This window comes from Denticeps clupeoides, chromosome 18 (assembly GCF_900700375.1).
Source record: "Denticeps clupeoides chromosome 18, fDenClu1.1, whole genome shotgun sequence".
In the NCBI taxonomy this organism is placed as follows: domain Eukaryota; kingdom Metazoa; phylum Chordata; class Actinopteri; order Clupeiformes; family Denticipitidae; genus Denticeps; species Denticeps clupeoides.
The window spans coordinates 19,184,153-19,210,287 of NC_041724.1; the positions used below are offsets into that span (position 1 = coordinate 19,184,153).

At 43.2% G+C, this 26,135-nt stretch overlaps 1 protein-coding gene, 1 long non-coding RNA gene and 3 other non-coding genes across 6 annotated transcripts; 2 read left to right on the top strand and 3 right to left on the bottom strand.

Moving 5' to 3' along the window:
- Nucleotides 1-325: 325 nt before the first annotated feature.
- Nucleotides 326-7,738, bottom strand: micu3b (mitochondrial calcium uptake family, member 3b). Of its 2 annotated transcripts, XM_028959932.1 has the most exons (15): nt 7,724-7,738; nt 7,612-7,686; nt 7,321-7,389; nt 6,264-6,393; nt 5,808-5,857; nt 5,656-5,734; nt 4,987-5,034; nt 4,834-4,916; nt 4,683-4,757; nt 3,749-3,840; nt 3,483-3,654; nt 3,030-3,138; nt 870-1,027; nt 637-705; nt 326-417 (listed from the first exon to the last, which is right to left on the bottom strand). In XM_028959932.1, the coding sequence occupies exons 2-14, from the start codon at nt 7,660-7,662 to the stop codon at nt 637-639; spliced, it is 1,185 nt and encodes a 394-aa protein (XP_028815765.1). In that variant the 5' UTR covers nt 7,663-7,686; nt 7,724-7,738; the 3' UTR covers nt 326-417. The 2 variants fall into 2 exon arrangements, with proteins under 2 accessions (XP_028815765.1, XP_028815764.1); XM_028959931.1 differs by lacking the exons at nt 7,612-7,686; nt 7,724-7,738 and having other exon boundaries at nt 7,321-7,511.
- A 2,765-nt stretch (nt 7,739-10,503) lies between these two features.
- Nucleotides 10,504-10,590, bottom strand: trnay-gua (transfer RNA tyrosine (anticodon GUA)). Its single transcript is given in 2 exon segments — nt 10,504-10,539; nt 10,554-10,590. It is a non-coding gene; the product is annotated as a tRNA-Tyr (tRNA).
- A 194-nt stretch (nt 10,591-10,784) lies between these two features.
- trnae-cuc (transfer RNA glutamic acid (anticodon CUC)) lies at nt 10,785-10,856 on the top strand. The gene has a single exon. It is a non-coding gene; the product is annotated as a tRNA-Glu (tRNA).
- Nucleotides 10,857-11,206: 350 nt separating this feature from the next.
- trnae-uuc (transfer RNA glutamic acid (anticodon UUC)) lies at nt 11,207-11,278 on the top strand. The gene has a single exon. It is a non-coding gene; the product is annotated as a tRNA-Glu (tRNA).
- Nucleotides 11,279-16,622: 5,344 nt separating this feature from the next.
- LOC114768459 (uncharacterized) lies at nt 16,623-18,809 on the bottom strand. Its single transcript, XR_003743062.1, has 3 exons — nt 18,226-18,809; nt 17,651-17,932; nt 16,623-17,555 (listed from the first exon to the last, which is right to left on the bottom strand). It is a non-coding gene; the product is annotated as an uncharacterized LOC114768459 (long non-coding RNA).
- Between the last annotated feature and the right edge of the window lie 7,326 nt (nt 18,810-26,135).

Genomic DNA, 26,135 nt, shown 5'->3' on the forward strand with positions numbered 1-26,135 from the left:
AGGCACGGCAGATGAGACACACAAAATAACTTCAAACCATTTATGCTAATAAAACTCACAACTGTCTTATAAGCAGATATATTGCACATTGTGAATATGTACATGAAATGAAGAAGTGTGAAGAAGTGTGATGAGGGGGGGTTGAGCTGTGTCCTCTGAGCAGTAAACGCCTGTGTAAGACAATCTCTGTGCTTGGTTGGTGGTAAGATAGGATTTAAGAAAGAATGTGAACAATGCAGCTTCTCTGAGTTCGAACTCCGCTCGGCACAGTAGAAAAACTAAAACACTAAAATACAAACAGAAATCACACCAGTGCACACATACACGAATAAAGTACTTCTTTTAAAAGGTGCATCAAATGATTTTATTCTTCTTCATTTCCTCTCTTGCACTGCTGCGTCCATCAGCCTTGTAATCCTGGCAGAACGAATTAACCAGACAGTTAGATAGAACATTTACTTTTCAGTTTACAGTAGAATATACACCAACGTCCTGTACAGAACTTATTATTTTTAAAGTCTGGAGCTTGTTGCACTTGTAAGCAGTACTACAATTAATATTTCAAAGTAATTTGATGCTGAAGCACAGACACATGAATAACTCTCCAATGGATCAATAGATATGATTCATACATACCTATTTTGAAGAGAGATGACTCTTCATACATATTTTAAAGGATGTGAAACCCTCTTCTGTCCTTTTCCCCTGAATAAGAAAATAAAAAGCACTTAATTGCAATTACAGCAAATACACATCATGGGAAAGAAAAAAATGGTCTGACCAGATTATAGTAGTTTATAGTATTTTTCAGGGCTCTCATTTAAACATATTTTTCTGAGCGCTAAACCTGTCAAATCACAATTCTTTACCCATGAGCCTCGGCGACGCCGCTCTTTCATGATCCCAATGAACTCATTGTAGCTTAGCTGCTTGTCATGGTCTACATCAAAAATTTGGAAGACCACGTCTACCAGGTGTGGAGAAAGCTTCAGGCCCGTAGCTACATAGACTGCTCGTGCAAATTCTTCTAAAAGGGGAGCAAAAAAACTACCATTACATGACTCCGAAGATTTACATTTACAGCATTTAACAGACACCCTTATCCAGATTAACAGGGACAGAGACAGTCCCCCTAGAGACACTCAGGGTTAAGTGTCCTGCTCAGGGACACAATGTTAGTAAGTGGACTTTTTGGTGTGTTTGGGTGTAAGGACTTGTAATGGTAATTACATAATAAAAAAAAAAACGTATTTCTATTCTGTTACAGTTACCAGAGGAAAATGTATAATTAAATTACAAGTAGTTATCTTAACATTGTATTCAAAACATTTCAATATGGTTAATAATAGTGGTGTAGTGGGAATCATGTGAGTGGTAATGGTATCATCCAATCCGCACTCTGATTGTCTATAAAAATCCCTGTAAAGAGGAAGTTGTTAGTTGAATAGGCCCACAATTCATAGCACGATTCTCATGTCCAGAGCCCAACGGTCAGACAGGGTGGATCAATCAAGAGGTGAAGAACTGCTCTTACTGCTCAGCCCACATCACCTCCTGGGCCACCCACCTCCTCCACCGAGTTGGCTTAAAACCAACACATCTCCTCCGCCACTGGCCTCAAACCCCTTGAAGCCTCCATGGGACACTGACTGGTCCTACCAACACCGAGGAGGGGCTGGTCAACCTCAGAGTCTGCCAACTCTGGAACACCGGGGGCATCGTCCACAGAGCCTTGGACTGAAACGCAGACACCGACAGGCTGTTTCACCCCGGAGTTAGGTTCTGGGTATCCACCAGAGATCTGCATATGCCCTCTGAAGCTAAGAAACTGGGCCCACGATACATCAGACCCTTCCAGGTCTAATGACGCATCAACCCCATTGCCTACCGGCTTTCCAATCCCTGGTCCATGTGGTTTAGTCCAGTCTTTTATGACCAGTCTCTCTGATGTTCCAGTCCCTCTCGCAACCAACCCACGCCACCCGCCATGTTCCAGCATGCCTATGCCACGACTGTCCCTGTTCTTCAACTGTGTGCTATGGCCCCCGCCAAGGAGCCACTTCCCAGAATGTACAGCCCACATGGGCACAGCCACTCCCCATCTCTAACTGCCCCCTGCTACATCGCCCATGCCCTCGCTCTGCCAGCCAAAATCTTCCTGCTCCCCATCACTGTCCGCACGAGCGCCCCGGAGCCCCAGCATGGCAGCGGCTGTAAATACTGCCAGGTTATAAACTTACAAACAGAATTCAAATGTAATTAGTTACATTACTTTTATACAGTAATTGAAATAGTTAGAATCCTATCACATTTTAAATAATGTTGCTTGTAATTGTTATTAATTACATTTCTAAAGTAATCTTCCCAACACTGGTAGTCATCTGGTTCATAGTCCATCCGACCTCTACAACTCATACAAAATGCAGCAGCACGACTGATCTTCAACTTTCCCAAATTCTCCCACACCGCCCCTCTGCTACGTTCCCTCCACTGGCTCCCAGTAGCTGCACGCATCAGGTTCTAAATACTGATGCTGGCCTACAAAGCCAAACATGGAGTAGCACCATCCTACCTCACAGCCCTTATTACACCTCGCACTGCACCTGGTATACTCCGAGCCTCCAGTACTGCTCGCCTGGTCCCTCCATCTCTGAAGGTAAAAGGAAGACGCTCATCTAGACTCTTCTCCGTCTCGGCCCCTTGGTGGTGGAATGAACTTCCAGCTCAGTCACTGAGCACCTTCACACGACAGCTCAACACCTTCCTCTTTAGAGAATATTTAGTTGAACTTGTAACCTTCTTCTTGTCTGACTTCCGTATAGAAACTAGAACAGAGTGCATAAAATAGATGTATTCATATTTGGGGTCCTAGTAAACCGGAATTGATCTCTTCATCGATGGTAACTTGAAAGCACGTTGTAAGTCGCTCTGGATAAGGGCGTCTGCCAAATGCCTTAAATGTAAATGTAAATGTTACCCACCAGTCAATCTAAGCCCTTGCTCTCACGCCCTCACTTCCATGTACTTACCTTGTCCAATGGAACGACCGGCAAAGTTATACATCTGCATAGCCATAGCAAAATCCTCAAGGTTATTGAGGAACTGGAAGAAAACTCGAAATTCTTCAAATGTTATTCCCTAAAAGAAAAAAACAGAACATTATCTATTTAGAAACTGACATTCATGTTACTAAATTGACAATTAGTTGTAAAATAGTTCACACTCGCAACTGCAGCACTCATGATCTCAGGTGACAGCAAAGGGGGCTAATGGTCATTGGCTCTGGTGACCCCAAAACCCCCAAAAATAGCATTCTCTCCATGTACATGCATATTAAATTCAATAGTAAAATCAAAATGAGACAGGTTGTCCGAATACTGATACCGATTGGTGTATAGTGCTCTTAACCATATATTAACCATATAAAACATTCAACTTCAGTTTTTATCCAGCAGACTCTATTTAAAGAAACGGATGAGAACCTTCTTATCAGCACCCTGCTGATCAGCATTCTTCAGGTAACTGCTGACATTGTCCACAGTGGTATAACGCAGTAGAACCTGTGCAAAGTCCACTGTGCTGATGGTGCTCATGCCCCTGGAGTAGTTTAGGAATTCAATCTCAAAGACCTCTGTCTGCAAATTTTCCATGAAGCTATGGAGGGATTGAAGACAGTCGCATTTTATAATAAAATATATTCTAAAAGGGTACATATTCATTTAGACACTGTAAAAATCCTGATTCTTACCTGCAGAACTGATCAAAGTTCAGCTCAGATTTTCCATCCTTCCCAAAGAAGTGCACCAAAAGTGTTGAGTTGGTCATGTTCCCTTGGGAAATCTGTGAAATAATTCATTATTTTATTTCCATTTATGAACTACACATTACAATAGCACACTTCATGAACTTGTTTATTTGTACAAAACATGTTATTAGGCAGGAAATTAATTTGCTATTGAATGATTTTTAAAATGGTTCATTTTGTTCACCCTATTAAGTGTTTGAATGGGTTAGATGTATTTTTCTTATAAAATTAATTGTTATACATTTGTTTACCCCAAACGCCCACATTCATCATATGGAAGCATTTGCAGAGCAAAGATTATTAATTTGGTCCTCTACATTTAACCATCACCTTGAGGAACCATCATGAGTGAGCAGTGGGCAGCCATGACAGGTGCCCGGGGAGCAGTGTGTGGGGACGGTACATGGCAGATCAGGATTCGAACCGGCAACCTTAACCACTAGGCCACCACTGGAGATGCGTTCTCGTTGCAACCCTACTCCAAAGTCCAGAAATAGGGAGAATTTGGGAGATGACCAGTACTTCCTAGATGTTATAGGTTACATCAAAACCAGCCATGTAACAGGGGTGTATATACTTTTTTAAATCTACTGTGTGTACATTTTTAAAGTAAAATACATGTTTAGAAGTGGGTTGAATGAGATGTGGTGGAGCATGGAAAGATCTAATCAGGACTGGTGCTCTCCAGTAACTCTAACTGCTTTCCACTGAAGCATTACAGGCCCGAAATATCCCTCAGAATGCCTGAGAATAACCTTCTTTCTGTCCACCACATGACCATCAGTATGTTTCATGTTTCCTCCTCCAGGCGCAGGAGCAAGAAGAATTTGATCCAAATTTGATCTACATGAGGCGAACAATGGAGTTCCTGTCTTACCAGCTGCACTGATGTCCCCGTGTTTCCCTGTGTTCTGGCATTCTTCTTGTTTCTCTTGAGGAAAATTTCCTCCAGCTAGAAAATGAAATACAGTCATAAAAACCCCGAAAACACAAGCTGACATCTCTGCTCTAGGTCAAGGAGGTCGTACCACCAAAAACTCCTGCTTGTCCACCCGCTCATTGCCATCCACGTCAAACATGTTGAAGGCCATTTTGAAGCCAGCATGAGGATCTTAAATGTTTGATGGACACAGCAAATCAGAGACAAGAATAATTTTCACCAAATTAAGAAGGATACTCACTTGTTAAAATGCAAAGAAGAAACAGATACTCTGTGTAAGTGATGATACCTGGGTTAAAGAAAGGAAGCGTTAAAACCTCTATTACCAAATACAACATTTAATACATTTGAATGAATCAATGGCCACCGTCTACAAGTACAATCCACTCTGAGAAGATCTAAGAAGGTCCATATTGGTGGAATGAAAGCTGTGCTGCCTTGTTTTTACTTTGCTCAGTGTAAAACGTTCTGGACAACTGCAGACGTGTAGTATGGCCTTCCTTTGTATGGTGAGAGTGACTGTCAGTATCCAGATGTGCTGGCTTTACTAAGAGGATGACAGCTCTGCATGGTATGGGAAACCTGGTCTGGACCGACTGGACTGGACTGTGAAGTGGAAATGAATGAGTATTCTGAGGTAAATTCATTTTTAGATTCCATTTGTGGATGTGTGTAGGACTGACAAGTCACTGCAAGTAAAGGAAAACATTCATTCAGAGCGAGTATAACCCAATAGTTCAAACCGTGTTTGAACTATATTCCCAAATCAGACCTTTTAGATTCTCCTTTTAGAGAAGAAGAGGGTTACAGAAAGTAGACATTTGGTTGGAAATGAATGGGGTGGATTATTCTTCATAAGAAATACTTTATTCTGATGATACATTAAAGTAGCATTATACTGCGCACTTACCACCATGCTGAAGGCTCCGGAAAAGTGTAGAAGATCTCTTCCCAACAGGAGGGGTGTTTGCTACCATCTTTACTAACTCCTATAAAAATTCAGATTATGATGGGTTATAATGAGATTATGGGATTTAAAGCAATAAACCAGAGACTGTTCACCTGTCGTGTGAGGGATTTCAACAGCTTCTGGTCTGAGGCAGGAAGGTGGGCTGTGGTGAAAAAATCCCAAACTTTACATTATATTTAATAATGAGGCTGCAATTTCAGATTCAACAAGCAACAAACATTATGCTAATTAATCCAAGATTTAAAAGAAGAAAAAGAAGAAAGTAAAGTGATTGTCACATGTGATACACAGCAGCACAGCACACGGTGCACACAGTGAAATTTGTCCTCTGCATTTAATCCATCACCCTGAGTGAGCAGTGGGCAGCCATGACCAGTGCCCGGGGATTTACGGTAGGCGAAGAATCTTCCAATCAGAGACAACTGGCATCAACTCTGTAAACTGGCCTGAACACAGAATTGTGCGTGCAGGTCCATTACTTCAGTGACCATGTGCTTCTCGCAGGTAGAAGATGTCTGATACGATGACACTTTGCTTTTGTTCCTTACTTTTAGTGCCTGTTGAGGCCACCGACTCCAGGAAATCCAGCGGGGTCATGTAGATCTGGCCCTCACACACCACAGAGCCGAAAGCCTGGAAACGTTCCTCGTGGGCTGATAGGTGCTCCTCAGCATCATCCTCAAAGATCAACACCAACAGAAAACTGGAATTTCAAGTCTGTGCCGTTATGGGAATATAGCGATATGCTTCATATCTGCATATTGTGTTGTAACCACAGTGAATATTAGTGGCCCTTGTACCATTCATGTTAAAAGCATTGAAAGCAGCTTGCAGAATTTTTTTGTGCCACCTTTTCTTAATTCACTTTAAATCAGTTTAAACACACACACACACACACACATATATATATATATATATATATATATATATATATAGAGAGAGAGAGAGAAAGAGAGAGACATTAAAAATGTGCTTGTTTGTGGTGGTATGAGCTGATCTTGTACATCTTTTTCGGGACAGAGGGCGGAGAACCAGACCTACAGGGTGTCATGCAAACACCCGGGGAATGTGCGGCCCAGCGAATTATTCCCGAGTTCAAATTTCATCCTCCCTGCCAAACAGCATGGAATTCCTCCATCTAACCCCGCCAACAAGCAACGGACCCATCTTCAGATGCCACCACGTAAATAACCCCAGGAGGGGGTCTTTAGGGGCTGTGCTGCTGCTGCTGCTGCTGCTGCTGGGAACTTTTAGTTTACCAGACACATTTAAACTTCTTGTTACTGACTTGTAGGGTACAATGTACATTCAACACCGTATTTCAACAGTGCAGGACCTCTGCAGCAGTGCAGCTGTGATATTAGAATTTATTACAGCACCACTGGCTGCAGGTGCTGCGACTTCAGCCCTAAATAAATCCCATCCACGGAGGCTCATGTTTTCTTCAGAAACCTTTGGAAATTTGAACCCAAACTTGCTGCCAGTTTATTTCATCATGAAATCGATTCGTGAGGATTCTGTTGATTCGGTTCCAGGTTTGAAGCTGCTGCATCTACCAGGCAGACAGAAAGCCCCGAACATCCAGACCGAAAAGTGCGCGCCTACCTGCGCCCTGGTGGCGCGGGGGCGACCGAGGACCGCGACAACGGCGACTCCAGCAGCAGCAGCGGCGACCTGCGCCACCCCCCTCCTGGTGACAGAGAGCAGCAGACGCGCGGCGGCCATCCTGTCCCGGGCGACTCCAGAGACCTGCGCCACCCCCCTCCTGGTGACGCGCCGCGACGACCTGCGCCACCCCCCTCCTGGTGACAGAGAGCAGCGACCTGCGCCACCCCCTCCTGGTGACAGAGAGCAGCGACCTGCGCCACCCCCCTCCTGGTGACAGAGAGCAGCGACCTGCGCCACCCCCCTCCTGGTGACAGAGAGCAGCAGACGCGCGGCGGCCATCCTGTCCCGGGCGACTCCAGAGACCTGCGCCACCCCCCTCCTGGTGACAGAGAGCAGCGACCTGCGCCACCCCCCTCCTGGTGACGCGCCGCGACGACCTGCGCCACCCCCCTCCTGGTGACAGAGAGCAGCGACCTGCGCCACCCCCCTCCTGGTGACAGAGAGCAGCGACCTGCGCCACCCCCCTCCTGGTGACAGAGAGCAGCGACCTGCGCCACCCCCCTCCTGGTGACAGAGAGCAGCGACCTGCGCCACCCCCCTCCTGGTGACAGAGAGGAGCAGACGTGCGGCGGCCATCCCGTCCCGGGCGACTCCAGAGACCTGCGCCACCCCCTCCTGGTGACAGAGAGCAGCGACCTGCGCCACCCCCCTCCTGGTGACAGAGAGCAGCGACCTGCGCCACCCCCCTCCTGGTGACAGAGAACAGCGACCTGCGCCACCCCCCTCCTGGTGACAGAGAGCAGCGACCTGCGCCACCCCCCTCCTGGTGACAGAGAACAGCGACCTGCGCCACCCCCCTCCTGGTGACAGAGAACAGCGACCTGCGCCACCCCCCTCCTGGTGACAGAGAGCAGCGACCTGCGCCACCCCCCTCCTGGTGACAGAGAACAGCGACCTGCGCCACCCCCCTCCTGGTGACAGAGAGCAGCGACCTGCGCCACCCCCCTCCTGGTGACAGAGAACAGCGACCTGCGCCACCCCCCTCCTGGTGACGCGCCGTGACGACCTGCGCCACCCCCCTCCTGGTGACAGAGAGCAGCGACCTGCGCCACCCCCCTCCTGGTGACAGAGAACAGCGACCTGCGCCACCCCCCTCCTGGTGACGCGCCGTGACGACCTGCGCCACCCCCCTCCTGGTGACAGAGAGCAGCGACCTGCGCCACCCCCTCCTGGTGACACTGTACTGCAGGACGGGACATCCTCCCGGCGGCACAGCAGATTCGGTACCATGCTCCATCCGGCCACTGCTGTAGTTCATGGTCTCATCTCATCCCTCTCCAGGTATCAGTCTTGCTGGGGGCTTAATCAGCGGTCTCTACCTCGCAATGAACGAGAAGGGACAAGTCTTTTCTTGTTTGTGCATGTCACGTCTCCTGGCTTTTCATTCTTTTGACATGTCCCCTGAGGAGAAGCTGGGTGCAGAGTGTGTTTCCGGGAGGCTTTTGAGGAAAACTGCTACAACACCCGTTCCTCTCATCTCTACAGCTCGCTTTTTTGTGGATCTAAACAAAGATGGGACTCCGCGGGACTCCAGGAGGCACCAGAACTCCACCCACTTCCTGCCCAGGCCGGTTGATCCGAGACCTGCTGGGAGACAGACCCACAACAGGCAAGACACGTCCACCTGTTGCAGGGGACTGTATGGACAATGCCCCCTTAGTGGAGAGCACCGGATACGTCCAGCCTCCAGACGGAGGAGGAAACCAGAGCGCAGGTCTTCATACTGTGAGGATCTGTGGTTTTTCTGCATTTCTAGTCCATCTATATTTATTTGCAGTATTTATTCTTTGAAGAAATATATGTTTTTACATATAATCCAAAGTTTAAAAATTTGACAAGTGTGTTAAATGTGTGGATATCCTTGATATATCATTGATTTGATATTTCATATTCATCTGGATCCCATCTGAGTAAGGTGCTTTAAAGCAAGACTTCCTAGATGTTAGGAAAGGTCACTGTAGACACACTGTGCAGCTCAATCTGTCAAAGCCAAGTGATATAATAGAAATGCCATATTTGACATATTTCTGTGTTAGAGGTAGAGCTTCTGCAGATCAGATACAGAATCCAGGCTACATTTCCATCTAAAAAGGTGGAGCAGCACTATTCTGAAGATTGTGTCCTGGTTAACCATCAGTTAACATCAGAAAGCGACAGACACAGCAAACATTGGGACTCAATTCTAAATGTTGCTGATGATGGACCTCTCTATACTTACGCAGATTTTTCCAGGATTTTTTTTACTAATTGATGTATATAAAAACGAGGATGTTCCCTGATTACCCCAAACTTTTTAACAGGAGTATATGTAATACACATAAATTAACAATATAAGATGTTTGGCATGTGTGGACGTTCATAAAATTACAGTTTAGTTGCCTCAGTTTACTATTTAGATGAAAGACCCATTTAAATCCGCTGATCTTTTTATTTTACCACATTGCACTGTAAAGAGAAGGTGACCATTTACAAAAGAGTAAAATAAAACATATACCTGTTAAAATACTATAGTGCTTCATTTCCCTCGAATCCTATTCACACGTGACTCACAATGCAATTCCCTTTTATTTGGTGATGCTTTTTTTGCTCAGTGTGGCCAAACATACAGATGCATTAAAACATGAAAATCTTGCTTTTATTTCTGTTATTGATGCCTATATAAATAGGCAAACCGGTACCAAGTCATGATGATCATGGGTGGTAGTAGCCTAGTGGGTAACGCCTTTGCCTGTGTCCCCGAGCAAGACACTTAACCATTAGTTGCTCCAGGGGGACTGTCCCTGTAACTACTGATTGTAAGTCGCTCTGGATAAGGGCGTCTGATAAATGCTGTAAATGTAAAAAAAAAAAGTCCTTCAAGACGGAATTGAACAAACTGCCTGGGTTCTCTTCCCGGTCAAGGAAGGGTTGTAAAAACTTGCCATTATGCCAGGTCTGGGCTGTCCAACTAAATCTTTTCTAGTAAGCAAAATGCTTTTAAATCAAGAATACATTAAAGGTATCGGGTGATATAGTTGATAGTTTTTAGAACTCACACCCCACTGCCCGTGTTCGCATCCAGGACAAGGAAGGATTTCAAAAATTAAAATTTTCAGACTTTTATAAAAAAAAAAAAATAAGTATTTCAAGCCAGAATTGAACCAGCGACCTAAGGATTACAGGCAGTACAACTACAGTCCTCCACTCTACCAGCTGAGCTATCGAAGGAACAAACACCACACAACCTGACAATAAATATGAACGTGTGTCATAAAGAAGAATTGAATACCAGAACTTGGCTGTACAAGAATAAAAAAAGTTATTATAAAAGTTATCTGTAAGAAAAAAATTAAATGGATTCCACTTACAACAAAACACCTAAAATAGTGACAGATCTTTTTTAATCAGTTAAAGTCAGAAGGTCCCTGGTGCTCTAGTGGTTAGGATTCGGCGCTCTCACCGCCGCGGCCCGGGTTCGATTCTCGGTCAGGAAAAATTTGTAAGGTTTTATTTATTAATTCTTTTCAGGATTTTTTCGTAGAAAAAAAAAGTCCTTAAAGCGAAAGTTTTGTAAGATTTTCCCTTTATGCTTTTCAGGATTTTTGCTTAAAAAAAAAACCTTCTTCAAGCCGGAATTGATCTAGCGATCTAAGCTTTTCAACCAAGAATGTGTTGAATGTGCCTGGTTGTCTATAGGTTAGGATTCAGGCCTCTCATCCAGCTACCGGGGTTCGCGTCCTGGTCAAGGAATGGTTGAAAAGATTAGCAATTTACCAGGCCTTGGCTGTACAACAAAATGTCTTTTAGTCAGCAAGACACTTTTACATCTTGAATTAACCAAGGGTCCCTGGTTGTCTAGTGGTTTGGATTCGGCACTTTCACCGCCGCGGCCCGGGTTCGATTCCCGGTCAGGGAAACTTTGTAAGGTTTTATTTATTAATTCTGTCAAATTATTCTTTAAAAAAAAAGTCCTTTAAGACGGAATTGAACAAGCGATCTAAGCTTTAAAAAAAGGAATTTGATAAATGTGCCTGGTGGTCTAATGAAAATAAGTCCTTTGAGCTGAAGTTGAACCAGCTAACTAAGGATTACCAGCATTATGCCTACAGTCCTCCGCTGTACCAGCTGAGCTATGAAACACCACACGCCCAGCAAGTAATATGAAAATATTACATCATCAAATTCGCCGACGACACGACCGCGGTGGGGCTAATCAGTAACAACGATGAGTCGGCTTACAGAGATGAGGTACAGCAGCTGGCCACCTGGTGCAGTGAGAACAACCTGTCGCTGAATGTGGACAAAACAAAGGAAATGATCGTCGACCCACACCCCACTCAGCATCCACGGCTCCACGGTAAAAGACACCAAGTTCCTGGGAGTCCACATGTCAGACGATCTCACCTGGACCACCAACATTACCTCCATTTCCAAAAAGGCCCAGCAGTGTCTACACTTTCTGAGACGGCTGAAGCGAGCCAACCTGCCCCCTCCCACCCTCACCGCGTTCTACAGGGGCACCATAGAGAGTGTCCTGACCAGCTGCATCTCCACCTGGTTCGGTAACAGTGCTGTTGCCGATATCAGGCAGCTTCAAAGGATCATCAAAGCAGCTGGTAACATCACCGGAGCGTCTCTTCCGCCGGTCAAGACAGAGAAGAGTCTAGATGAGCGTCTTCCTTTTACCTTCAGAGATGGAGGGACCAGGCGAGCAGTACTGGAGGCTCGTAGTATACGAGGTGCAGTGCGAGGTGTGATAAGGGCTGTGAGGTAGGATGGTGCTACTCCATGTTTGACTTTGTAGGCCAGCATCAGTATTTTGAACCTGATGCGTGCAGCTACCGGGAGCCAGTGGAGGGAACGTAGCAGAGGGGTGGTGTGGGAGAATTTGGGAAGGTTAAAGATCAGTCGTGCTGCTGCATTTTGTATTAGTTGTAGAGGTTGGATGGTACATAGAGGTAGACCAGCTAGAAGGGAGTTGCAGTAGTCCAGTCGTGAGATTACTAAGGACTGAACCAGTAGTTGGGTGGCCTGGGTTGACTGATAAGGGCGGATTTGTCTGATATTGTAGAGAAGGAATCTACATGAGCGGGAAAGATTGCTGATGTGAGTCGAGAAGGAGAGTTGGTTGTCTATTGTTACTCCAAGGTTGCGGGCTGTTGTAGAAGGAGAGAGCTGCGAGTTGTCCAGGTAAATAGCAAGATCCTGATGTGGTGAAGAATCTGCTGGAATGAATATTAGTTCAGTTTTGGTGGGATTAAGTTTAAGGTGATGGGCTGCCATCCAAGATGAGATGTCGGTTAGACATGCAGAGATTTTGGAAGCAGCATGTAGATCAGAGGGAGGAAAGGAGAACATGAGTTGTGTGTCATCAGCATAGCAGCAGTAGGATAATCCATGTGAGGAAATGACCTCTCCAAGTGATCTCGTATAGAGGGAGAAAAGGAGAGGACCTAGCACCAAGCCTTGAGGGACACCAGTGGAGAGTCTACGTGAGGCAGAGGTGGGTCCTTTCCAAGTCACATGGTAAGATCGCTAATCAAGGTAGGAAGCAAACCACTGCCATGCTGAACACTGAAATCCAAGCCTCTTCGGGATTGACACTAGAGTCTTGTGGTTAACGGTGTTAAATGCTGCAGAGGGATCGAGGAGAATAAGTACAGATGACAGTTTTGCCAATCTGGCCGCATGAAGCTGCTCGGTAACAGCAGTCTCTTTAGAATGTGCTGTTCTGAAGCCAGACTGGTTAGGATCCAGGAGGTTGTTCGGTGATAGATGAAGTGATAGCTGATTGTAGAGACAGCGCTGAAGGATTTTAGAAAAAAATGAGAGGAGGGAAACTGGTCAATAATTGTTGATATCTGTAGGATCAGCTTTTTTAGCAGTGGGTTTCTTTAGGATTGGAACCCTGGCTGTTTTAAAGGCGGATGGTACATGTCCAGATGACAATGAGCTGTTTATGATATAAGAAATGAAAGGGATAAGGTCAGGGGAGATGGTTTGAAGCATTGCTGAAGGGATTGGATCTAGTGGACAGGTGGTTGGGTTGCCTGTAGATATTATTTGAATGATTTCATCAGATGTGAGCTTAGAAAATTAAATTGATTTAGAGCAGTTGTAGAATTTTCAGATGGTAGAGTAGGATTTGAAAGGTCAGAAGTTGGAGAAGGTCGACTAAAGACCAGGTCCAGGACATTGCCATCTCATATCTCCTCCATACTGCACTCACCCACCTGGACACTCTTCATTGACTACAGTTCAGCATTTAACACAATAATCCCTTCCACACTCACCACCAAGCTGGAGCACCTGGGACTCAGCTCATCTCTCTGTCAGTGGATCTCCAACTTCCTAACCGGGAGACCACAGGCAGTAAGGATGGGTGGACATGTCTCAGCCTCCATCACACTCAGCACTGGAGCCCTCCAGGGCTGTGTTTTGAGCCCCCTGCTGTACTCCCTGTACACATACGACTGTGCAGCCACTACTAACTCCACCACCATCATCAAGTTTGCTGACTACACTGTCGTGGTGGGCCTGATCTCTGACAACGACGAGACTGCCTACCTGGAGGAGGTTGGAAATCTGGTGAACTGGTGACAGAGGAACAATCTCCACCTGAACGTGGACTAATAGTGGACTTCAGTACAAAGCAGGAGAGGACCTACCAGACCCCTGTCATCAACAGGAGCCAAGTGGAGAGAGAGGACAGCTTCCGATACCTCGATGTTAACATCACAAAGGACCTGTCATGGTCCTGTCACATCAATAACGTGGTGAAAAAGGCCCAGCAGCATCTCTACCACCTCAGACGCCTGAGAAACTTCAGACTGCCCTCCAAGGTGCTCAGAAACTTCTACTCCTGCACCATAGAGAGCATCCTGATGGGAAACATCTCAACAGTCTCTTTCAACCCCCTTGGTCTGGTGGCACCACTCAGTGCTGCTGAGAGAACTGTCAGCTGATGCCGGGGATTGGGACACTAAAGACAAATAATAAAAAAGGGAGACATAGACGATATATCTCCAGGACTTGACAAACCTCCATGTTCCACATACGTACATGTCACAGTCACTTTCTAAATATGAGTTCACAGAGTTGTGCCTCTTATCAGATGCATCCAGAAATGAATAGCTGTTTAACCCAGGCTCTGGAACTCACTATCATAGATTCACTCTCGCCCTTCATATTCTTACTTACAAACTATCTTTTCAAGTGCACTTTCTCTCTTTGAGTCATTTGCTCTGTCTAATTGATTTATAATATATATGCCGCTCTACAATCACAGTGTGGTATGGAAGCTGCACTGTTGCTGAGCGTAAGGCGATACAGCGGGTGGTGAAAACTGCCCAGCGCATCACAGGGACTCCACTTCCATCCATTGTGGAAATCCAGAGGAAGCACTGTCCCCGTCGCGCTCGCAGTACTGTTCTCTCTCCTGCCTTCAGGCAGATGCTTCAGGCTACCACGGACAAGAACCAGCAGACTTAGGAACAGCTTTTTTCTCAGAGCTGTCTCCTTGCTGAACTCCTCTGCGCCCCCCATACACTCCTGATAACCACTGTACAGTACTAATCCTGCACATATCACTCTATGTATATATATAACTTATTTGAACTGTATCCTGCACTTGCTGCTTATTGCACTTCTGGTTAGACCTAAACTACATTTCGTTGCCCTGTACTTGTACATGTGTAATGACAATACAGTTGAATCTAATCTAATCTTATAATCTTATCTCTCATTCTAGTTTTACTATATGTTGTGTTGTTGACTGTATGGTGTCCTTCTGTGTCAGAAAGGTGCCTATAAATAAAATGTGTTACCCTGCAAATTGGGCTTACAAACTGTGATCTGTGATCTGTGATCTGTGATCCATTCACAGAACGTATACCCCACAGTACATTAAGTGAAGGATTCACACTGAACACGCGCCATTCCCTTGCAAATTGTCACAATGAGAGTCACACATTTTCTCAAATTGCAGGATTTATGCATTACTTATTGCCTGCTGTGTGCTACTGTGAGTTTTCAGTGGATATTTAGTGAGTTTTTTCTGGTTTTCTCCGAGGTACGCTTGAACACAACACCAGGATGTGAACACTGAATGTTCACTGTTGTATACTGCTCATTTAATCACTACCCTGCGATATGTTACTGCTACACTGGACATCTATGCACAATGCACTTTAGCTGAATCCATAGCCACTACCCAATTATGTCTATGTCTTATGTTCTCTTTGAACATACCTATTTGCTTGCATTTTAGCTTACTTAAATTCTTCAGGCTCAGACGACCCAGCTTTCAGTTCTCATGCTGTCAGCATATTTTTTCAATGAAGCCCAGAATGGTTTTTGAATATTAATGTGAATGTTACTTAGCCATATAACTTTAACATTAGTAATTGTGAACATACTAATGTTTAGAGTACCTACGTTTGCATGATGCTGATCATAATAGCATGTCTATTGGATTTTCCATCTTTCCAACTCCGGGCTCTGAACAAATTCTCAGTAGGTTGATGGGCTCTACAAGGCCTTAAAACCACAGTTAAACAGCTAAATGAATGGCTGAAATGTGACATTTTTAACAAGAGCAGAAGAAAACAGGCTTTTGTCTCACAATTAAACTCTAAACTCTAAACCCTAAGCAAAGTGTTGCCATTGAAACCTAACAAAAAGTGTTGCCATAGCAACCTAGCTTAAAGCCGGTCACATGCTCAGCTGTGACTTAACAAATGTTATAGTAAAAAAAGTGCATCTTTAAGAACTAAAGTTAACCTGAGTGTCAGGATTGTCTGCAGCTGGAGACTCACCTGGCACCAATCTGGTTGCCATCAGGGCTCCAGCCATGGAACAGATGTGAGTAGTTATGGACATGGCTGGAGCCCTGTTAAAAGGAACTTCAGAGCAGCCGGTCGGGGTTCTGAAATTCTTTTGTGGACCGTGCAACTGTTTGGTAGTGTTGGTGTCAGTTCTGGCAATTGCCACATGGTGTGTGCCCCCCCCCCACACACCTTTGTTTCCCCTGTTTTTGGCCATTGTTTTTCTTTTACTATTATTACTAGGGATGGTGAGATGAAGCCTCATGAGGCACTTGAACCAAATGGTTTGAGAAAGGGTTCATTTGATGTCACCTACTGGTCCGTTGTATAATTACAAAACATATATGACAAAATAATTTTTCTACATAAATGATAACATGTGTATAAGAAAATATTGTATGAGTGTGAATATTTTCACTAAATGGTAGTATTATGATATGGCAAGCCATGTATGATTGTGTAATTTGGACAATAATGTACAGAACATGGGAATTTTTTTATTTTGAAATAAGCTTAACAGTTTTTTGTTTGACAACCTTTATGGCCTTTGAAAACACCCTTTTACAGAAGATGCTGGCATACACACACAAAAAATAAAATGCATGAGCAAAATTATACAAATTGGGGTACAGTCCTTTTTGCCTCTCCCAGTATTCCAGAGGGTTTTCCAGCCTGCTTGTATTGGGCTCTGAAAGGTAGCGCTGGACCTACACAGTGGCATCTGCTGTTACATTCTGTGTCATGAAGTGAATTGTCACATGTTATGCACAGCACACGGTGCACACAGTGAAACGTGTCCTCTGCATTTAACGCATCACCCTGTGTGAGCAGTGGGCACCATGACAGGCGTCCGTACCATATTAGGGTGGCACACTTGGAAGTCAGTCGCTTTGTTGCCTCAGTGGCTTTTGTTTGGCTGAAATCCTGTTACTTTAAATCAAGTGTCCAGGGGTGTAGCCAGGGACACTATGCTCATGGACTGCAACGTGTGCAGCTTCTCCCGGAGTTGCCTGATGAGCTTGTCTACCATTTCCACTGCAGGTGCTTGCTTTGTTACTTCCGCCTGAATGGTTTGCTCAAGCTTTTCATCAGGGGGACTACTTTAGACACATTTTCCTATGACTACAGTTCTACAGTGGCATCGTAGAAGGGACACCGCAAACAAAGGCACCCTTCAACAATGTTGAACTCATCTGATGTTAAAAAGAGGATGTCATGTTGTAGCCCAGCTAACGCTGCTCTTACTGACTCCCTTAGCTCAACCAAACGTTGCAGCATCAAATATGTGCTGTTCCATCTGGTCTCCACTTCTTGCATTAGCTTCATTTTCTCAATCCCCAGATGAAGCTGCACTTGTGTAAACCTCTCCTGTAAAGATAGATGAGTAGGCCATTGAATCACTGCAGCAGGAACAGACAAACTATTAGCGTTCTTATAAATTGGAATAAAGGGAAAGAGCATACCTTAGCAGTGGTGCTGCTTTTAAAGTAGCCAACAAGCTGCCTTGCTTTGGCGCAGATGCCAATGAGCGCAGGGTGTTGGTCAAGAGCCTTCACAATAAGATTAGGCGTGTGTGCAATGCAAATATGATTATTCAGATTCAGCTCTCACACAGGCCACCATATTGGGAGCACCATCAGTGACACAAAATGGCATGTTACAGCCAGGTAGGCATCCATGTTGATGTCCGCCTTAGCCTTCTCCTTGGCTGACTCATACTCAGCCTCCACCATGGCCTTCAGAGCCTAAAGGAAACATATATAGTGCTGAATTGTGAGCCTTACAATAAAGTACTCATGTCTTTCATGCATGCACCCATACACACCAGCCTTGTGGGGAGAACATAACAGGGGTCTAGTTTTGAAACAAATGTCCTGAATCCAATATCCACAATACTGAACGGCTGTGTATCCTTCACTATCATGGAGACAAGGGCTTTATCCAGCTCTTTTTTTTTTTTGCCACAATAAACAGGTCAACATGGACAAATTGTGCATTAGTAATATTATTACTTAAAAATGTTAATATAATTACTTACCTTTTGTGTGGGTGAAGCTCCAGTTTCCTTATTCTCACGCAAGGCACGAACTCCTTGGAACACAAGCACCCCACTTTTGAATAAAATAAGAAACAATGTTCTTGAAAAGCAGACATAATGCACCTGAAATTGTTCGATTTAGCTTACCTTATTACGAGATCTGCTCAATGTTCCCACCAAGGGGAAATCCTCCTTCCTAGCTGGCTCAATCCTCTTACCTCTCCTAAACTCTCCAAAGTATCTCAACTATATAAACGCTATCCAAACTATCAACACTGTATTCAAACTCTGAACTAACCGCAACTCTCAATCAAAAACCCACATTTTGAATGGAGCCTGTGGGGTTTATATTGCCTCAATCTGAACCGCTTCCCAAAGCAGTCACGTGGTACAGGCGGCAGAGAGGCTTCTGACAGTCATTTTAGGCTCCTCCCCTAAATAAAGCAAGCCTGTAAAGTGTTTTTTGAGTGTTGAATTAAATATTCTTACACGGCCACAATTATGTAACACCTTTTTAGATATAAATATTTTATGCACATACATGTTTTATTGTGTTTGTTCAATTCAACTTGACACGTGCACATTAAATTAAGTGGTGCAGCAATAAATAGGGATTCAAGATTGGTTTGTCAGTACAACAGTATGTACAGTATGTTTCACACAGACCCCCCCATAGTGTAATCATAAAAGAAAAATATATGTATATGCACACTATACTAACTAAAGCTTAAGTACTGTACAGGTTATCTCTACACTAAAAAAACGCTGGGTTGTTTTTTCAACCCAAATGCTGGGTTGAGGCTGCTGTTGGGTTGATTTAACCCAATTTGGGTTGAAAATCGGTCTCAATCTGTAACCCAGCGGTGCTGGGTTGGGAACGCAGACCTGAAAGAAAGCACGCATGTCATGTCAACTACCTGGGACATCAGCGAGAGAAGCCGCCATTGTCTTTGCACCGTCTTTAGTTTCTGAGGGGCGAAAAAATAATTTTATGAGAGAAAGCCGCGGGGTTAGGAGACGGGCGGGAAAAAAAATTCTGAGGCAAAAGCTCCGGGTAGAAGGACAGAGGAGAAATTTTGAAGTTTTCTGCAAGCTTCACTGCTTAATATCTTGCTAACTAACACTTGCTATGCTAACAATGCTTAATATCTTGCGACTGCATTGGAGCCACCAATTTGTGTGTACTCACTCACACGGAGATCGGTAAGCTTTATTTTGCATATACAATGTGAAAGGGGGTTTTGGGGTTTAATGTTGTATTTTAGAAGTATACCTTTCTGTCTACATTTGTCTGTTTCTCTCAAGTTTGGACTTTTGATACTTGAAGCAATGTGTTTTTAGAGTAGCTCTCTACTTCTCTACCTACAGTTTTGTAGAATTCAAATTATTTCAATGTAGGTTTGAAAAAGTAAACACCCACTTTCAACATATGCCAGTTTTTTTTTTTTTTTTTTTTTTTTTTTTTTGCACTACTAGTTTTGTTTAAAGCCACTTTAAAATGCTTTGGAAATGCAAGTACAATCTGCGAGAAGAGCAGTTTTTTAAACATTACAGGCTAAAACATGGAACTTCCTTGCTTGCATCAGGAATCACGTTTGTTCTTAGACGAGAGGAGGTTGTAAAGGATGAGCCTGACATTCACCAGATCCAATGCTGGCCAGCGGTTTTCACTGAAAACCAGGTTTGTGAATGTGTTTCTTTTTATCTTATTTGTTTTACATACATCATGTTCAGAGAGTTTTATTTGTGTCATAAATAATATTTAATATTTTTCAGGTTTACCTGGAGTTTAACAGGATTGTTGGTAGAAACTTTAAAGAATAGTTCTTTGGTGTTCTTGATGGGTTGTGTCCAATTTTGATGAAAATTTTAAGAGGAAGACAGGTCAGATAGGAAAGCAATTAGCTCACCTGCTACAACACAATGGTGGGTTGATATTTCTCTTTTCTTCTCATAATGGTATTGATGGTTAGTTCAATACATAAATTGTTCTCTTGTGGTATTTCTCTATATGGACAAACTGATATAAGATTTATTTCCTTTGTTCTACATTCAAGTGTGTTTTTATACCACTTTGCAGAGCACAGAGCCAACAGCCATTAGATGCCTTGTCCTGAGAGGACTTCCAATAATTCTTGGAGATGACTCTTCTATGTTGTTCAAGAGCAGTTCAGTGAGTAAACCCTTTCTCCATTTGTACCATTCAAATATCAAATTGTGTAATATACCACCTACTGTCACAACATGAAAGACGCCTATATATAAACACACAAAATAGATTGTTTACAGTGCCTAAAATAAAATCACATTGAATTATAAAATCTATAATATTAGATAATTCTATACAGTTGCTTTTAGACAAATTGCTGTTAACCTGAATATTCTCTTTTTGTCTTGTTTCTTGCACTATGTAAAGTCTATGGAGACTCCATGGACATCCCAGTGGGAATCCTCTATTATGAGGACAACAGTTCAGCAAGCCCAGCATTGCCATAACTCAACCCCTCAAGACTGGGCATCAACCGAGAGGGCAACCTGGCAAGGGAAGCACTCACCAACCTACCTCCAAGCAATGTGCCTCTTGTTTGGCTTAACCTACGCACTTCACCTGCAGCACCCAAAAGGCTTAAAGTTTTACCTTCATTCAGCAGGCAATGTGAAATTAAGGTAGAAGTGAGCTACCTCCAAAGGTTCAGAAGCTGAAGGAGCTTCATGCCTTATTGTTGTACAATTACTTTGCAGTGATTAGAGCAAATAGGCTTGCAGTTGTTCATTTTGTATCTGATTCTTCTTGTGCTTGATGTGTCTAGTATTGTATTATTTTTTTTTTTTACAGAGGGCACATTTTAGGAAAGTTGCAAGTTTATTTTGACCAAATCTGATCCTTACTTAGATGTTCTTAATGCCTGCTTTGTTGTTTCTTACAGATGACTCTTATATCTTAGTTTATGCATGATAAGAAAACTTTTTTTCATTACATTTACATGTCAAATTGTGTTTTTCTAAAGTTAATTTGGCTTCAATCTGATTCATTGTTACTGACTTTATTCCAATAACACTGTGACTACAGTTTGATACATTTTCATAAAAATTGTCTTAATGCTGAGGTGGAGATGGGGAAAAAAAAGGGACACTGATAATGTGACCAGCCACTTGTTTTCCCTGCCTGGTGTGCTCAATTGACAACAAGGTTATAGCTGTTCTTTAGATGTTCCCCACCTGCACCTTAGTGAGGTTTTTACATGTTTTGTCATGAATAAAATTCCATTATTGAAATATGTATTGCTGTATAATTGTTTTTATTTTAGTAATTTTAATCAAGTTTCTAGATGAAATGTCTGACCCATTTTGGGTTCCATTCAACCCAGCAGCGTAGTCATTTTTAAGTAATAGTTGGGTTAAAAATCACAACCCAGCATGCTGGGTTAAACGTGTAACCCAACTTGTTGGGTTGGTCCCTTTTTGACCCAGCGCTGGGTTACCAAAATAACCCAAATTGGGTTGTTTTTAACCCAGCAGTTTTTAGAGTGTATAGAAATAAAACTTTTCTGTACAATGAACAGGTCAACATCCTACATGATATGAACAGGACACACAAGACAAAATTTGCAGGAATGTGCAAAAAGAGCAGAGATGTCCAAAACGGTCAGTATGTCATCAGGTGCACAAGGCTGGAAGTGTATTGAGTTTCAGTGTTCTGGTGATGGCAGCGCATTGAGAGGTATACTGCGTCCATTTCTACTTGTTTAAAAACATTGTTCCTAACACCTTAAATACTTTTTAAAAAAATACATATTCAAAATATCTCTCAGTGCAATTTTTAGTGAAAGTTGTCAGTTGCCACATGTGACATGCCACATCACAGCTCCCAGTACAAACAGTGAAATGTCTTCTGCATTTAAACCTTCCCCGGAAAGAGCAGGGCAACTTTCCTATCATGAGTCTGTTTCCTTACCACTGATGCCCCATAAGCAATTTTTAGTCCAATTTTTGTATTAAGCTACAACCCTGAGTAACAGAACTAAGCATTTAAGGAAATTGAATACGTGAGTAAGAAGTCATATGAAAATGTTTCTGCAGATGTCACATTTAGAGGACAAAACAAAATCACTGATTCTTGAGGTAAGGGACAAAACATGTCCCACATCGTCTTTACGATTTCAAATAAAAAAATTTAATAAACACACTGTAAAAGTCAAATGTCACTTGTGCATACATATGAAATTGATATAATAGAAAAGAAATGAATCACAATTTGTTTAAATAAACTCCAGTACTAAGGAAATACATGGAAATACCTGTCCTCAGCAGGCATTCAAAAAGAAGTTAAGAGTTTGAAAAATTAGTCAGATTAACTGATTTTAATACTTCAATGTGAAGTGATGCACTGCAGCACAGCACACGGTGAAGCAATAAAATGTGTCACCTGATTTTAAACATCACCCTTGGTGAGGAGTAGGACGCCACGACAGGCGGCAGGGGAGCAGCGTGTAGAGACGGTGCTTTGCTTAGTGGCACCTCAGTTGTACCTTGGTGACTTGGGATTTGAAGCTGCAACTTTCTGATTTAAGGCCGCTTCCTTGACTGTTAGGCCACCATTTGCCCCATACATTACAGAACTATTTATATAACTGAGCAATCTGAATGTTACTCTTTTTATTTCATAAAACGATATAAGAAAGCAATACAAATATTGAACTTAAAGAGCATATATATATTATGGCAAGCCAGGAAACAGGAAATAAATATATATAATGACAGGGAACTGAATGAACTGGAATGAAATCTGACGTCACCAAGCCGTTGGCGCCATTTTGAGAATGTTAGTTCGCTAAACAGGTGAATTGTTCCTCACCACGAGTGATTCTGCACCAAACCCAGTGGCAGCAGTTTTATGCAGCGACGACATAATAAACACTCTGGCAAGTGCTTGCAGAAACACTGCTAATAATTCTACCAGCATTCAGCATAGAGATTTATTCAATGTTTCACCGTGGAAGACCTAATGCAGCGACAGTAGCTGCTTATTCATCAAGCATCCGCACTGACCGAAACAGGCCTTCCATATCAGGCGAGCTTCCTACCGCCATTCCTACATAAAACCTCAGTCTTTTAATACGGAAACGGAGGTAAGTAAACGGAGGAATTACAGGGCAAACTAACTTCAGAATTTTAAATCCGATATACCAGCGCTGCCCGATCCCAGCGCACCATGCAACATTTAGATTCAGGCTGCACACACAAAGTTTATTCTCTTCTACTTTATACATGAATGTAATCTGCACTTTTTAAAGTTAGCAGAACCTTTATGTCTTAGATTAAACACGCTAAACCGTGCTGTAATTTGTAGAAAATAGTCCCTGTGGCTGATTCTGCTCTTTAGTGAGTTGAGTTTATGATGAACCCGGTGTAGCTGGGGAAATTCCGCTGGTACAGATTTTACACGTTAAAACAGCACCGGAGAAACTTGCATGGGCAGCGACGAGTGTAAAATAGAAGAGAATAAACGTTGTGTGTGCAGCCTGAATCTAAACATTGCATGGCGCGCTGGGATCAGGCCTGTTTACTTACCTCCGTTTCCGTATTAAAAGACGGAGGTTTTATGTAGGAATGGCGGTGGGAAGCTCGCCTGATGTGGATATATTGAAAAATCTCTTCATCAGTGAATGTTGGTAGAATTATTAGCGGTGTTACTGCATGACGTCAGATTTCATTCCATATATTCGGCTTTTATTCCATATTCAGTTCCCTGTCATATATATATATATATATATATATATATATATATATATATATATGAGTAGAATTGAAGCTCCTTATTTGCTGACTATTAATCTTTGCTGTACATGGCCAAACTCTTGTTAAAATTGCTATAACTATTTTATTTATTTATTTATTTTCCCCTCTGATTTCTTGTAGGTTCTTAAGTGGGGGGGACATACATGGGGACATGGTGCAGCATATCTCCCAAACTGATCCAGTTATGCAAGAGATTATGAAGAAGAGGAGTCTGAGCACCTACTAGAAAGTGACATCCATGTTAGAATGAATAAATTTTTCTGCTGTAGGATACATTTACAGAGGGCCTAGGTAGAGCATGTGCTGCTATACAAACACGTCAGAGCAACATTGACTGCAGCTATGCACTGCTCATTCTAGAGATTTATATTCATGTATATGTGGAAAGGACCTGTAGACGGTCCTCAACGCTTTGTCTGTTTCACTACAGCTGTAATGTGTGTAGAAAGATTGATTAATTTCATGTAGACAAATAAGTGAACAAATCACTATCAACAAAAATAGGTGAACAAACATTTTTATTTTTATTTTATTTGCAGAGAGTAACTGTGGACCGGGACCAGAGGGAGAAATTGTTCTTAACCTCCAAACTGTTTCACCATCTCTCTCAAAACTCTGCCTGTAACAGTGACCCCTCCCTACCAGATGTGCTGAATGACTTCTATGCACGATTGAACACAAAGAACGAGGTGACTGCGAGGAAATCCAACCCTCCTCCAAGTGATCAGGTTCTGTGTCTAGCCACGGCGTATGTCAACTCTGAACCATACAACGTCCCTGGAAGAGGCTCAGAGAATGTGTAGACCAGCTGGCAGATTTTCTCTCCGACATCTCACTGAGCACCACTGTTATTCCAACATCTCAAGGCCTTCACTGTCGTGCCCGTGCCAAAGAAGTATTCACTGTCGTGTGACACTCAATGACTATTGTCCTGTTGCACTTACACACATCATGATGAAGCTTCGAGAGGCTGGTCATGAAACATATGAAGACCCTGCTGCCCTCCACCCTGGACCCACTGTCCAAACCGCTCCACGGACGATGCAATCACCACCACCCTGCATCTGACCCTCACCCACCTGGACAATAAGAATGCATATGCATGAATGTTGTCCATAGACTTCAGTTCAGCATTCAACGCCACAGTTTCTCAGCACCTGTTCGAGAAGCTGATCCTGATGGGCCTGAACTCATCCCTCTGCAACTGTCCGGATCGGGAACAACATCTCCAGCACTTCCAAACTAAGCACTGGCGCTCCTCTGAGCTTTGTGCTCAGGCCAATGCTGTTCACCCTGCTGACTCACGACTGTGCAGCGATGCACAACTCCAACCACATCAAGTTCGCTGATTTTACATGACGTGGTGGGTCTCATCAGCAGGTACGATGACTCAGTGTTCAGAGAGGAGGTGCAAGATGATTGTTGACGGAGGGACCACGCTTCACTGACCACTGACGTATCAAAGTTCCTCTGTATTAATCTAGAGAACCTCTCTTGGATTCTCAAACATCTCAATATCCAAGAAAGCCCATCAGCATCTCTACTTCCTGAAGAGGATGAGGAAAGCCCACCTCCAACAGTCCTTTTTTTATCAGGAACCCTCTTTAGAGCTTTAAACTTGTTCATGTGCCCCCATCCTGCATCTTTCTCCCAAGCTTTCCAGGCCCTTCGATGTGTAGTTTTCTGTGAACCTGGCAAAGAATTACATCTCTAAAACAAAAATATAATTCAGACATTTTATAGGCAAAACATATATAAGACTTAATTGTAGATAACGCGGCAAGGTGGAATAATGAAACCTCAGCTTTGCCAATTGTGAAGATTTCAAACAGTTAATCTAAAGAGTAGTGAACCCTCTATTTCACAACGCACACTGCACTGAGCAAAAACAAAGTGTTTTCTGAAGCATCTCTTTCTTGGAAGCAGGCCTGCCTCGTGTTCAGTCTCTTACAGCTTTCACAGTCTTTAACTGTAAAATGTAGATACTGAGAGGAAAAATAATTTAACAAATGAGTGCAGAACATGGATATCATAGAAAACAACAAATTAGTTAATGCTTTTTAAATTGCCACTGAAAATGAAAACCGATGAAACGTCATTCATTAAAGTAC

Bases quoted from the DNA above. Each gene is read 5' to 3' on its own strand.
- micu3b (XM_028959932.1), bottom strand. From the start codon at position 7,662: ATGGCCGCCGCGCGTCTGCTGCTCTCTGTCACCAGGAGGGGGGTGGCG. The intron at 5,035-5,655 runs GTAAGTGCGCAG...TCTTTAACCCAG, and splicing joins CCGGAGCCTTCAGCATGGTG to GTATCATCACTTACACAGAG. The intron at 4,758-4,833 runs GTACGACCTCCT...TTCATTTTCTAG, and splicing joins ACAAGCAGGAGTTTTTGGTG to CTGGAGGAAATTTTCCTCAA.